Source organism: Gracilinanus agilis, chromosome 1, assembly GCF_016433145.1.
Source record: "Gracilinanus agilis isolate LMUSP501 chromosome 1, AgileGrace, whole genome shotgun sequence".
In the NCBI taxonomy this organism is placed as follows: Eukaryota; Metazoa; Chordata; class Mammalia; order Didelphimorphia; family Didelphidae; genus Gracilinanus; species Gracilinanus agilis.
Window position 1 is genome coordinate 135,974,210 of NC_058130.1, and position 14,932 is coordinate 135,989,141.

Sequence of the window (14,932 nt, forward strand, 5' to 3'; positions counted from 1 at the left end):
TATACATATGAAGTCATGCCAAAAAATAATCATGTTGCAACCACACACACACACACACACACACACACACACACACACACACACACGTATATCCAAGAAAAATAAAGTTTAAAAAAAATATGTTTCCATCTGCACTCAGAGTTCAGTCAGTTTTCTTTCTGGAGGTAGATAGCAACCAAAAATAACATACTCACTCACTGAGTATAATTCAGGAGGAAAATGGATATTTAATGAAATAGAGAACTTTCAAGAATTCTTGATGAAAAAAATAGAACTGAATTGAAAATTGACATTCAAACACAAGCCTCAAGAAAAGCATAAAAAGGTAACCATTAAAGAGATATCATAAGGGACTCAATAAAGTTAAACTGTTTTCATTCCTATTTGGAAAGATAATAAATGCAACTCTTAAGAACTTTAACATTAATAGGGCAGTTAGAAGGAGTCTTCATGGACAGAGGACATGGGTAAGATTCAATTATTTTAGAAAGATCTCTTAAACAATGAAGGTGTGATAAAGAAGAAGGGAGAGGAAAAATGGGGACAGTTTAATCACATAAGAGGCATGCAAGGAATCTCAAGGGAATATTGAGCCTTTTTGTGGTAAGCATAAGACATTTATAAAAGATTAGGTGATGGACAGAGGCAGCTAAAGAAGTCCAAGGGATTCATAAAATGCTAGGAGTTTTATGTTTACTCATAATTGTTTCTATTATGCACTTCGATGATCTCACCTTTCTCCTCCAGGAGACGGATGCACCTCATCATTTCCCCCGGGAGATTCCACATAATGAGAAACTCTTGTCCCTGAAGTATGAGGTAAGCATTCTGATTGGGAATTTCAAATTATACCTATAAGGCCTCTCCTTATTCCCCTATCCCATGATGGCAAATCATGTCTGAGGGTTCCTACTTTCTTTAAGGAGGCTTCTTGTAGTCCACCATCTTCTTGCTCAAAATAGCTACCAATCTGGAACAGACATGGGAACAACTCTGAAAGAATGTTTTTAAGATCACCAGGTTGGAGCTGGTGGGAAATTGTGCCAAGTGTAGTTATGTTTGATGCTAACAAAGCTGCTTCTGACATTCTCACAAAGTTGAACCAACCTTTATCTTCCTGAATCTGTTTTTTTAAAGAACAACTTGATTTTCCTGGGTCATTTGGAAAAGTGCCCACTTCAGAGAGGTCACATCAGGTCTCCATTAGTTTCTCTCCAGTTTACCAGATAAGCACTTGGGAATGTTTCTGCATTCTCCTAAGAAGTTAGCTACTCTCTTTTTCCATCCCTGTTCCCTGGGGCTGCTCTGTCCTTCTGGGTTTACCTAAAAATCTGGGGTTAGTAAATAAAGTATTTTTTTCCCTTTACTGTTACCTACAGAGTTTGGATTATGACAATAGTGAAAACCAGTTGTTCCTGGAAGAAGAGAGGAGAATAAACCACACAGTGAGTTTGGGTGCAGAGTTAGATGGTCCAAGAAGCTGAATGGTACCTAAGTAGACTAATGAGCCTGAAATAGAATCCATCCATCACATAACAGCAGAAAGAGAGCTTTCTGAGATGTGGAATCTCATGTCCCCTTGAGTTCTTTTTTAGATCTAATTTCAGATTGCCTTTACACTATTTCCTTCTCTGTCCAGTGGTAGGGCTTCCATAATCCTTCATAGTCATGTCTCTAAGTTCTGAGGCCTATTGGATTTCTCACATAGTCTGTTCTCAATTACATAGCCCTCCATGGCGTGAAAGATTTGATCTTCCTGACAAAAGCAATGAGCATAGTTTCTTCTCTTTTAAAAATCAGAATAGAAACGTGTGACCATTTTGGAGATAGCATCATTTTCAAAGTGGGGGAAAACAGAAAAATTTTCTGTGGTAGATTTATCTATAAAAATTGGATAACTGAGGAACTACAGTAATTTTGCAGATCTGACATTCATTGGGATGAATGTTTATAAGATGGCAATATTACATTCCTGTAGGAGCAAATAAACCATTCTGTATTTCATTGTTAAGAAAGGTATTTATGGCAGGCTACTTTTCAAAAATGTAGCTCTGAAAATATAGTCCAAAGCATACTGTGAATAATTTCACTCACAAGATTGGAGTTAGGGAGATGAGATTTGCTTTGGGATTATCACTAGCATTTACCAAAAAGCAGCCTCTGTTAGAATTACATTTCTATAGGTGGCGACCTCCTGCCCACTGCCTAATTCTGATGGTTATCTTATTTCTGCACAGGCTTTCCGGACAGTAGAGATCAAACGCTGGGTCATCTGTGCCATGATTGGGATTCTGACTGGCCTAGTTGCCTGCTTCATTGACATTGTAGTGGAGAACTTGGCAGGACTGAAGTACCGAGTAGTAAAAGACAGTATCCTTTAGCTCTGGTTGCCAAATAGTGGGTGGGTGAGGAGGGCATCTCTGCATCTGGCAAGTCCTGGTAGCAACTGTGAATTTGACCTCTTATAGGATGTGCAGCAAGTTTTAACTGTGTGCAGGCCTATATTGATCAGGAATTCTCTTGTGAGCCCCTCCAGTGTGGAAGATATAGACAGTCTCCGACCTTAAGGCATTTATAATCTATTTGGGGATTGTATGTAATTTAGCCAGAGTATAAGTCTACCATGTTTTTTTAGTTTCTTAAAGTGTAGGCAGCTCAGAAAACCTGATGGCCGCTGCTGGCATCCTCACCCCTTTTCCCCCACTCCTTTGGCCTCAGGAGGACAATTTTCTACCTTTTGTTGACTTAATCACAAAGCCAGAAGTAGGAGGCAGAGGGGGAAAATGGGGGACGCCAAATAAGGTGAGTCTGTACATGGTTTGTTGACCAGACAGTACAGAAGGGAAGTAGATCTTATCCAGACAGTGACACGTTGCCAGTTCTCTTAACGTGTCTCCCAGATATTGACAGGTTTACAGAGAAGGGGGGATTGTCTTTCTCCCTGTTACTCTGGGCAACACTGAATTCGGCCTTTGTGATCGTCGGCTCCGTGATTGTTGCCTTTATAGAGGTATGGTTTAAAAAGTACACCGAGCTAGCCTGGGATCTCTGCCCACGCCTACTTTAGGTGAGACCGGGAAGGCTCCAGGGCCTACGGGTAGATGGTAATGAATTAGCATTAGTAGAGAGGCAGTGTAGTGCAGTGGATAGCATGCTGGGTACTGGGTGAGGAAGACCTTGGTCTAAATCCTTCCTCTGCCACTTAGCTTTGTGATTGGTGGTAAATCACTTAGCTGCCGGGGGCCTCCGGTGATTCTCTAAGACTTATCTGCTATGGCATCCACAGTTTACTGCAACCCCTAAGCAACAGGCCAGGCAACATGGCTGGAATGGGTTCTTAAGCTAGAATTTCCCCCTTCTTACAAAGTCACAGATCATTCACATAGTAGTTTCTGAGAAGTACTAGAATGCAAAAAGTTCTGCTTAGTGAGAGGATAAATGCCTTGAATTTATTCTGTATGCCTTCTTCAATGAGCTCCATGTAATTCATGTTATTCTGGTGATATGCCCCACCCTACCAATATTCTTCGTGTCTCTTTTGTAGTTATTTATTTATTTATTTATTTATATGCATGTCTTCTTGGATAGAATGTAAATTCCTGGAGGGCAAGAATTGATTCATTTTTATCTGCATCCTCAGCACATAGTAGGCACTTAACACTTGTTTATTGATGTTCTTCTGAGCTACAGAGAAGTAAAAATTATTTCCATTTCACAGATGGAGAAACTAAGGAACCAAGTGATTAAGTGACTTGTCCAAGGATACATTGAGTTAGTGGCAAGATAAAGACTATAGAATCTGTTTCCTAGCTCCCTTTTAAGTGCATTTCCCTCTTATCCCTACCAGTTGATCTTACTGTTTCATTTTGTCAAGTTAAATATTTGGTCATTCAATAACATTTATCAGGTCTGCTAGGTACCATATGATCTGCTAGTCACTGGTGGGGGGATATACAGATAACTGTAGGATTCCCTGGGACTCTTGCTTATACTCTGGAAATGCTAAACTGAGCATTGCCTCAAGGAGGTTACATTCTAGTAATTTACTATTCTAATTACATTCAATTCCTATTTCCTATAAAGCCAGCAACTTTTCATTTGTTGGTTAAGTAGCAGTTTTGTTATCTTGGATTAACCATGGCCTAAATTATTTCACAAATTTTGGTGATCCTATTTGGGGTTTATTTGGGTTGATTAATCCCTTCGTTAAAAATACTGCTTATGCAATTTCTTCTTTCTTTGCAGCCTGTTGCTGCTGGCAGTGGAATTCCCCAGATTAAATGCTTCCTCAATGGTGTGAAGATTCCCCATGTAGTTCGACTCAAGGTAAAATGCTTAGAGGTAGTTTGTTAGGACTCTAGGCAAGGTCCCTTTATTAAAAATAATATCTTTGAATTAGGGCAGCTTGTCAGTATGGTTCTAGCCAGAGGTCACCTCTTTAGTCTAGACTGGTGATGGGCAAACTTTTTAAAGAGGGGGCCAAAGGAAAGAAAATGCTTATCTGTCAGTCTGTTTCTACGGCAATTTTTTCGAAGTTTCATTTTATTGTATCCTACTCATTGTATTCGTCAGATTAGGAATAATGTCGTGCAGCCAGATAGAACATTTCAGGGGGCCGCATGTGGCCCTCGGGCTGTAGTTTGCCCATCACTGGTCTAAACAATCCTTATCCTCTGAGACACCCCTGAAGAGTGAAGTCCTCATTGCCTTTCTTGACTTTTCCTTCCATTGTCACTCAAGAAGGCAGACCAGTTTTATTTTAAGAGTTGCCTTTTTTTTTAAAAAGGCCATGTTTCCATAAAGAACCTGTCATGTAGAGGTGATAGCATTCCCTTCAACTGAGGGATTGTGGTTCATATTGGTCACATTTTGCTACAGCAAATACTGCTTCAGCTTTTGAGGCCCAGGACTCGCTTATTTTGGACAGTGGATTTTCAGATCTTTTGAACATGAATGAAAATGAACCATTTCACTTCCTCTTGTTGTTCTAGTCGTTGTCCCAGTTCTAGAACTGGGAATAGTCTTGAGTGTTTTGTAATGGGATTCTACCTATCCTATCAATGTTTAAGAACAATACTATTGGGGTTAGAGACTTTGTATTTATCAAATGGTTCTTTGACATTTGCCTTGAGCAGGGATTTCAATAGAAAATTGTCTTTCTTACATGTCCTGTTTAGGTTTTATACTTGAATGGGAAGGAAGGGGAAAGACTAGGAGAACATTTTGGTAACCATGTGCATTTATGAACATCCATTTTGTGTCCCATCCCTGTAATGAGGATTATGAAAAATAGTTACTCATTCAAAAATGTATTGTGTACCTACAGTCAGTGGGGATTAAAAGACTTATAACAAAGGCACAGAATTTAAATACTCTATTAGAAAATAAGTATAAGAAAAGAGTAACATGGGAGTTTAGAGTGAGGTGGAGGGATGAGGGAAGTTTCACAGAAAGGTGGGTCTTGAGCTGGGCTTTGAAGGTAGATAGAACCTTAGATAGATGAGAACAGTCTGAACGATGTGAGCATAGGTGAATAGTAAGAACAGCATGGCTGAAGGAGATGATCCCTTTGAGAGTAAAAGGGAAGTTAGTTTGGGATCAGATGGTATTTTTCTTGTTCAGTTGTTTCAATTGTATTATACTCCTTGTACCCTGATTTGAGGTTTTCTTGGCAAAGATACTTATTTCCTTTTTCAGCTCATTTTAAAGATGAGGATCCAAGGCAAACAGGGTAGAATGATTTGCCCAGAGTCACTCAGCTAGTAAGTGTCTGAGGCCAGATTTGAACTCAGGAAATGAGTCTTCCTGACTTCAGACCTGGCACTCTAGGAATCTGTACTAGAGTTCATTTAGATAGTGGAGAGCCAATGAAGGGTTTTGAGTGGGACAGTGATATATTGAGACTGATGTTTTTAGGACAATAATGCTAAAGCAGTGTGCAGGGTGTATTTAATTGAAGACAGACTAGTGGCAGAACATTTTTACAATAATCCCAATTAAGATGGTGATAGATCCAGAAGAGGAGACTTCAGAGACCCTCCAGTTCAACTTGCCCCATTCTACAGATGAATAAAATGAGGCTTAGAGAAGGTAAACAGTTTGTCCAGGATCACATAGGTAGTAAGTACCAGAGGCAGGATATGAACCAAATTCATTTGACTTCAGAATCAGCACCTTTTTGACTGAAAATGCTTGGACTGGAGTAAAACCAGTGAGTTTGGAAAAGAAAAAATGAAGTCAAGAGGAAGGAAGATGAAGAGTCAGCTGGCTCTGGTGACCAGATATGAGTCAGACAAAATGGAGCATAGTCCTCATCTTTCCAGTGAGACTAAGTAGAGAATTAAGTGCTAAATGATGCTGTTCAAGCCTTGAGTACTATTAAATTTCAGTAGAGTTCAGGGTGGACTACAATACTTGCTGGAAAGTTTCTAAAGAAGATGAGAGTGGCGCTTGGAGACTGAAGGAAGCCCATTTATTAGAATCTTTCTTTGATCTATCTTACCACTCATGAGGAGTAAATCACTTCTTTAATGGTGTTTGACCCATAGTAGGTGGTTGGTTCAGATTGAATTAACTTTTTTTTCCTATCTACTTAGTGCTGTTCTCTTTATATTCTAGACATTGGTGATTAAAGTGTGCGGTGTGATTTTATCTGTGGTTGGAGGACTGGCTGTTGGAAAGGTAAAGAATGTTTAGAAGAATAATTAGGAATATTGTTCTATTGCATAACTTTGTTGCCCTTCTCAGAGCCACTGAAAGGCATTATGGATCTGAAATCAATTTTAAAATCTCAGTTCCTCTGTATCTCCTGTACTCTGTACTCCTCTGTATCTTTTAGGAAGGACCAATGATTCACTCTGGAGCTGTTATAGCAGCTGGTATTTCTCAAGGAAGATCAACCTCATTGAAGAAAGACTTTAAGGTGAGCAGCTCACTTGTAAATTCTAAAATGGAGAATGAGGGATCAGGAGATTAGGCCATATTCAGGAGCAGTCCCAGAAACTCTTAGAGCTGGAAGAGGCATCAGAAGTATCCCCAATAGGTAGTCATCCAGCTTCTGCTTGAGCACTCCTAATAATAGCTTACTGCCCCCATGAAGTAGCATGATTTATTGTTAGCTAAGAAATTCAGCCAGTCTGCCTTGTATTGTTGCCCCATTGATCCGTACAAAATGTCCACTTGTTCCATGTGAGGGACAACAACAATCAAGTGCTATTCCACTCTGTTTTCTTCTGTTGGCTAAATATTCCCTTACCAATTATAATTTTTCCTCTATAATAATAATTGTGCTTTGAAGAAAGTGTACAACAAGGCTTTTTTTTCTTCTACCACTAAGCTAGTCTTATTTCTTACAAATCATTCTCATAATTTCACAAGCAATATTACTTCCTTTTTTATCATATACTGCATGGTTTGATATCAGCTGTTCTTTGTGACCTTGTTTCAAATCCCTCTGCACCCTGATCACTCTCCTATTTGGTTTCTGGTTTTGTCCATATGTCCCTTAGGAGGCTATTCTTTGGATCTCCAAAGAAAACAATAGCCTCCCTTAAATCCGAATGAAACAAATCATTTTGTGTAATAATTTTGGTTGCCAAAATCTAAAGTGGCAAAATGTTGATGGACATATTCAGTCATTTTTTTCAGTTGTATCTGACACTATGACCCCATTTGGGATTCCTCAGCAAAGATAGCAGAGTGGTTTACCACCTTTCCTTTTCCAGTTCATTTTACAGATGAGGAATCTAAGGCAGATAGGGTTAAGTTACTTGCCCAGGGTCATACAGCTAGAGTCTGAAACCAAATTTGAACCTAGGAAGATAAGTTTTTCTGATTCGAAGCCCAGCACTCTATCTCCTGCACCACTGAGCCCTGTTTATTATATAGGAAAATCAGGGGGGTTAGATATAGGCATTCAACTTTGTCAGTTTTATTTGTGCAGTATTTTATACACTAATCTGACTCCGTAGCAGTGATTTTGTTACTACCATAAAATCTTATTTGCCAGGCACAGAAATGTCACAGGGTTCTTCAGCAAAGTGGGATTTGTCTCCCTATCTCCAGGCTCCTTTTCCTCTGTCTTCTTTCAGCCTTGCTCGTGCCTTCTTTAATCTAAGAAAACTTTCTCTTGACCCTTCTACCCCTTCAAGCTATAATCTTATCTGTCTGCTCCCCGTTCACTGCCAAACTTTCTAGAACAGCTTGTACATTTTGGCCCCACTTCCTTTCCACCTACTTGTACCCCAGCCCTGTGCAATCAAGCCTCAATCCCTACGTTTCTGCAGAAATAGTTTTCTCGGGTTACCAGTGACTAATAAATATCTAATTATGACTGATATAATTATCAGACCTAATGACCTTTTCTAAGTTGTCAGCTTCCTTGACCTTTTGGGGCCTTTAAAAAAAAAAGAAACCAACTGTCTTCTTGATATTTTCCTTTTCTTTCCTTAAGTCTTTTTTCTCTATAGAACCTCTCCCTCTTGGTTCTCCAGCTACTTCTTGGTTTACTTCTTTGTGGTCTTCTTCCTTGCCCCTCCAGCTCCTTAAGTATAGGTGACCCCCAAGATTCTATTCGCAGTTTTTTTCTCTGCTCCCCTCCTTGGTGGCTTTATTTCCTCCCCCTTCTTCAATGATCTTCTTTATGTGGACGACTACTAAATACAGACCTCAAGTTCCAACCTCTCAACCCTGAGCTCTGTTCCAGCATTTTGATTCACCTGCTATGTGGCTCCACCTGGAACTCGTCATGTCCATAACTGAGCTTTTTTATGCAATGTAACTTCTGTGTTTTGTCATCTCTCTTTCAACAGACAGGAGGAATGTTTTATTAACAGTTTTTTAAAGTCAGGATTAAGACACAAAGTTGAAGAGAATCAATCATAAAGTCTTTCCTTTTTCATTGTGGTTATTGTTTTCCTGGTTTCACTCATTTTACTCTTTATCATTTAATACAAATTTTGTTGAAGTATCTGTCATTTCTTATAATATGTTGTTACATTCATATATCACAGTTTATTTAGCCATTTCCTGATTTGTGGGAAGCAATTTTGTTTCCACTTCTTTGCTAAAACAAAAAGTACTGACAAATAGTTTTGTTCTTGTGGGTCCTTTTTCTTTCTCTTTGACCTCTTAGGGATATATGTTGTGCTGTAGTGGTATTTCTAAGGCTTTGCAGTTTTGTGACTTTTGGGGTATAGTTTTAAATTGTTTTCCAGAACAGTTGGACCAGTTCTGTGCTCCTCTAGCAATGTGTTAGTGCAGCCTGTCCTCCACCCATTTTTATCATTTGTCATCCTTTCCAGTCTGGTTGAGTGTAGGATGAAAACTCAGAGTTGTTTTCATTTGAACTTCTTTTATTAAAAGTGATTTTGGGGGGGGGGGAGAAGAGAGAAGAAAGAGGAGAGAGGAGATAGTGATCTAATTGTTTCTTATGCCATTTAGCAATGGGAAGATGCTTGATAGAGCAAGTTGTCACCCAGCCTAAAATCACTTTGTGGAAGGCCCTCCCTCCTTTAAGGAAGCCCCGATAGAGTACTACAGAGACAGTGCTGAGACCCCTGTGCGCAAAAGGGACATAGATGAGTGTTTATTTTGGACATACTCAGTAAACTAACTGGGTCAGGTAGTATGTAGAAATCTTTCTTCCTTACCCGAGAGGATTGCTTCAAGAAAACCTGAGGAGATAATCTAGAACCTTTTCCTATTATTTCAGATCTTTGAATATTTCCGAAGAGATACAGAAAAGCGAGACTTTGTCTCAGCTGGTGCAGCAGCTGGTGTCTCAGCTGCTTTTGGGGCCCCTGTAGGTAAGATTCCCTGTCTTTTGTTTAAATCTTTGTAGACCCTGTCACATAGATACTTCATGCATTGTGGGCAGCTCAAGTGGTCTTCCACCAGTAACCCCAGGAACCCTTGATAAAGTAGATTGTGGTTTGGGAAACCTGTATACCACCCTTACCTAGATTGTAGAAGTCAAGAATATTTCTAAAATAGTCATTCCATGCATATTTGGATTCCATCCCTTGCCTTATATATCATTGACAAGAAATCAAAAACTTACAAAAACTAGATACTATAATTTATCCTGTCTATATCTTGTTTGTACCTACTTGTCTGCATGTTCTCCCCAATAGAATGTGAGTGCTTTGAGAGCAAGGATTGTTTTTTTGTTGTTGTTTTTTGGTATTCTTAGCACTTAGCATAGTGCCTGGTAGTAGGTATTTAATAAATACTTCTTTAAAAACAACAACAAAAGCCCTTTACCTTCCGTTTTAGAATTGATACTAGAGCCAGGCAATGAGGATTAAGTCATTTGCCCAAGGTCACATAGCTAGGATGTGTCTGAAGTCAGATTTGATCCTAGGACCTCCCATCTCCAAGTCTGGTTCTCTATCCCCTGAGCCACCTAGCAGCCCCAATAAATGCTTTTTTAAATTTAACTTAATGTGTCCCTATTACCTGGAACCTTCAGTGAGGAAAGTCTGGCTAAATTGATGTGCCTTTTCCCATCAGTCAATTTATGCCCACTTCCTTGTCTTCAATATTGAGTGTAATCCTATTGCAGTTCTTAGCCGATTGATTGCAGTAGATATTAGAATTTCCTTGTAATTTGCTGGCTTAGCAGTCCCCACTTCCTACTGGCATCTGTTCAGAGAATTAGAAGGCTTTTGTTCTTGCAGGTGGAGTCCTGTTCAGTTTGGAAGAAGGTGCTTCCTTCTGGAATCAGTTCCTGACATGGAGAATTGTAAGTGACCTAAATTTTGCGTGAGCATGGGCTCCCCTGGGGGATTATTGGTCTTTCTTTTCATTGCCAGCGAGACAAGTACACATTTACAGAGTGTCTTGAGAAGTGTTACCTCTTTTTGAAGAGTCATTTGTCTTCAGCAGTTGCTGTGTGTTAATATATGGGCCTTTTAGGGGCAGCTGGGTAGCTCAGTGGATTGAGAGTCAGGCCTAGAGACGGGAGGTCCTAGGTTCAAATCCAGCCTCAGACACTTCCCAGCTGTGTGACCCTGGGCAAATCACTTGACCCCCATTGCCTACCCTTACCACTCTTCCACCTATAAGTCAATACACAGAAGTTAAGGGTTTAAAAAAAATATATATATATAGGCCTTTTACAGTTAGTTAATTCTCTTCCACAGATTTCTGGAAGAAACATATGAGTATGTGTTTGGCATATTGTCATTTGATTCAGGATTATCCTGAATTTTTTTATTAACTGTACAGGGCTCCACGACTGTGTAATTTGATTCAAAGACTCTTTTAGAGTTGTTTCTTCTCATTAGGCTTTAACAATGTTTGCTTTCTACTCAGTTGTTACAATCTTCATATCCCTTTTTCCCATTACCTTGACTCCATTATTCCTGTTCTACGATAACTTTTATTACCCTTTGGATCAGCTACAAGAACCACAATTAGCTTAAGGTCTTTCAGCAGCCCACCTTAAACCCTTTTCTCCTACTTGTTCAACCTATCATTCTTCTGCTCTCTAGGATTCAGCATACCCATCTACTCTTCATGTGCTTATTTCTGAGCCTTCTTTCAAGCCTTACCCCATGCCTAGAGAAAGCACCTCCTTGCTCATCTCACCCAGACCCCTCTCCTTATTCTTCCAGATAGGTTCTGAAGTACCAGCTCCAAGAAGCCTCCCCTTCCTAAAAGAGAAGCATGAGAATTCCTTGTCACCACACCCTGTTTAAATTGGAAACTTCTGAGTTTCATTTTCTACCTGATCTTCCCCACTCAGCTCCTTAATTAGAAATAAATACTTCTTTCTGTCTGTTGGACACAAGAGAGTAGGCTGCTCTGTTTGAAGTATTGTTTCCTAGCAACATACCTGTTTTTTTGCTCATTCCACAGTTCTTTGCCTCCATGATTTCTACATTCACTTTGAATTTTGTTCTAAGTATTTACCATGGAAACATATGGGATCTCTCTAGCCCTGGTCTCATCAATTTTGGAAGATTTGACAACGAGGTAAACATTAATATGTAAAATCTTCAGTTAACATACACATCCTGTCTCCTTACCTTCCTGGGCTCCTGGATTGCAATCCTATCCAGAGCCTCTATTTTTGAGATTCTGGATTAAAAAAAAAAAAAAAAAAAGACTAACTCTAGAAACAAAGCATTCCTCTATGTGAAATCCAATGTCTTGATGGGATTCAGTTATCACCCACCAGTGTAGCAAAAAGAGCACTATGAATGGTCAAGAGCACTTCAATAGCTTGTCTGCACTTCAGTTTTTTTCAGTTGTTAGAATGAAGAGTTGGATTCTTCTAGTTGTAAATTTCTGTCATTTTGTCCAGGTTTGTTTTGACCAAATGGGGTATGTTTGATGTCCTCAGGATTTTAGGAGTTTAGATATCGTTTACTTGTGTGCTTCACCAAAATTGCTGGCCGATGCATCTTATTTACTTTGAAAACTAGGTAGATAATCGTTCTTCCCATCTTTGATGCAATAGGCAAGGAGGGGAGGAGGGCATTTGGAGAATATTACTCAAGGTTTATGCCAGTAGGTCTTAAAATTAAACCACTTTTTCCTTGTTTCTTTGTGCAGAAAATGGTATACACAATCCATGAGATCCCCATCTTTATTGCCATGGGTGTGGTGGGTAAGGAGAATTTTTAATGAATTCATTAAAAATCTAACTTTGTTTTTTTTCCCCCTAGCCAGTCTTTTTTCTCATTTTTACTGAAGGCCATCCTATTTTTGTTAAATATTTGTGGAAAGGGCCTTTCTAAACTTGGCTTTTGAAATGTCAAGAGCCCTACTTAAGTCTCTGGGGCATCCTTCTGTATCTTTTGGCCTGAATAAAAATGTGCCCTTGGGAGGCTGCCAAGATCTGAGATACAAGTCAGCTTTGTGAAGCAGTTTTTAAAAAGGATTCTCAATAAAAACACTGGAATGAACCAGTTATTTAGCAGTATGCTTACACACACTGGTTTCTATCACTTGTTTGTTTTTTTTTCTGGTGCCCAAGATATATATTCCAAAGAGCTACTACTAATCAAAGGATATAAATTACTTTTTGTCTTTGTGGCAAAAATTATATTCCTGTGTCATTGTGGCTGTAAGTTTTTATATTCAGAGGGATGAATAGGGTTTTTGTTTTGTTTTTAATATGGAACTCTTTCCCCCACGCTAAGAGGGATGATGGACTTACCCTCACTTAAGTTTAACATGTGCTAAGACCATTTAATTAAAGAACTTTATAGGTTAAGGAACTCTTATTTCATAGAATGTGGTACTGTAGAAAAGCCATTTAAAAATGCTTTTTGCCTCATTCCATCTTGATCCCTTCACTAAGTTTCTGGGAAGTGATTCCTTCACTGGGGAAATATGAAGCAAATTTCTAATAGCATAGGGAATTCAGGTTTCAAAGCTTACCTTTCTTCCTGTTTGTGTCTTCCTGGTTATAGGTGGGATTCTTGGAGCAGTGTTCAATGCCTTGAATTATTGGCTGACAATGTTTCGAATCAGGTAAAAGGTCCCACATTGGCATTGTGTTCAAAGAACACCAGAGAGCAGGGAATTTCAGGATTTGTCCCTTGATCATGGATTTTGAGTTGAATCTTATTCCTATGTCTTTTTTAGTGGCTATGGTTGCTTCATTTATTCAAGGGGAAAAACCAATACAGAGTAATTAGGGGGCTGGGAGAGAGATAAAAAGGCATGAGAAATGGAAATGTAGGCAGTGACCTCAGTGCTTTCTCTTTAATATTTACCCAAATCTAATTTAGTAAGGGGAACTGGGGCCTAGAGTCTTTTCTTGTCTTGATACATTTAAGAAGAGTTGATGTTTTCTGTTCCTGTACTTGTTAAATACAGCACTATTTGGATAATAAGACAAAGGGTTTGATGCCAGTTTCAGAGAGTGTAACTCCTTATTGATATTCTGGCTACATTAAGACAAGCAATATAGCCCAGGGACTTTCACAGTTTGCACACAAATTAATCCTTTTGAGAAAGGGAACAGTGTTGTTACTGCTTAGTGCTGTGTTGCCACCAAATTCTCCATCTAGCAAAGGCAAGTAACTAGAGTACTTAATAGTGGGGATTGGTAGGGTGTGGTTTATATTTGAGCATTGCTGTAGAATTCCTGTAGTCAGCATCCTAGCATATTCATTAATTTACAGAAGAAGAGATAATTCCAAAATAATCCATATTTGACTTTTGAATATAGTTTGATACCCATTTTACATTCATACATATTCTTGTTTATGTTTGGTCCTAATTTTGGTTGATATTAAGGATGAGGAGGGCAGGAAGTTTGAATAACTCACTATGGATAATTCATCAAGATGGTATTTCCCCTTAGGGACCCTTCTGAGTGGCCAAATGAAGATTTCTTACTTATAATTTGGGCAATTCAGTCATTAATACAGAAAGACTCACATTAAGATGTTTTGATTCCACAGGTACATACACCGCCCTTGCCTCCAGGTGATTGAAGCCATGCTTGTGGCTGCAGTCACTGCCACAGTTGCATTTGTATTGATTTATTCATCTCGGGATTGCCAGCCACTTCAGGGGAATTCCATGTCTTACCCACTTCAGGTAGGAGGCTGGAACTATGGTCTGGAGGGATCCAACATGGCACTAGTGGGATTGCCAAAGTAGTCAGAGACCTTAGGAGAGCCTATATCAGGGTAGATATTCCCAGGGACTTTCCCTCTTCCTTTCTACTTGTTCTTATTTTCCATTTTGTATGAAGTCAGTTATCATCTGCCCAGCAGAAAAGACATTCCTCTTAATTAGTTTACTTCTCAGGATTGGGCCGGTTTTGTTTTTGATGAGAAATCACTTCATTAGCTAAGCAGGTTGGAAGGATTAGAAGCAAGTCGTCTCGGATATCCAGAATGCTGTTCTTTTGGAGCTTTTAAAATGACTTTGTAAGGAAAAAGACTTGTACAAAAATATTTATAGC

General features: G+C 39.2%; 1 protein-coding gene across 1 annotated transcript in view; it reads left to right on the forward strand.

The window, feature by feature from the left end:
• The window catches only part of CLCN7 (chloride voltage-gated channel 7), a 47,026-nt gene that overhangs the window by 17,934 nt on the left and 14,160 nt on the right, over positions 1 to 14,932 (forward strand). Inside the window, exons 3-15 of the mRNA XM_044657468.1 lie at positions 748 to 819; positions 1,380 to 1,445; positions 2,238 to 2,370; positions 2,901 to 3,010; positions 4,246 to 4,326; positions 6,619 to 6,681; positions 6,839 to 6,922; positions 9,713 to 9,806; positions 10,680 to 10,744; positions 11,863 to 11,979; positions 12,562 to 12,616; positions 13,425 to 13,485; positions 14,424 to 14,562. Of these exons, the coding sequence (XP_044513403.1) occupies positions 748 to 819; positions 1,380 to 1,445; positions 2,238 to 2,370; positions 2,901 to 3,010; positions 4,246 to 4,326; positions 6,619 to 6,681; positions 6,839 to 6,922; positions 9,713 to 9,806; positions 10,680 to 10,744; positions 11,863 to 11,979; positions 12,562 to 12,616; positions 13,425 to 13,485; positions 14,424 to 14,562 (1,140 nt within the window). The remainder of the gene's footprint in view (positions 1 to 747; positions 820 to 1,379; positions 1,446 to 2,237; positions 2,371 to 2,900; positions 3,011 to 4,245; positions 4,327 to 6,618; positions 6,682 to 6,838; positions 6,923 to 9,712; positions 9,807 to 10,679; positions 10,745 to 11,862; positions 11,980 to 12,561; positions 12,617 to 13,424; positions 13,486 to 14,423; positions 14,563 to 14,932) is intronic.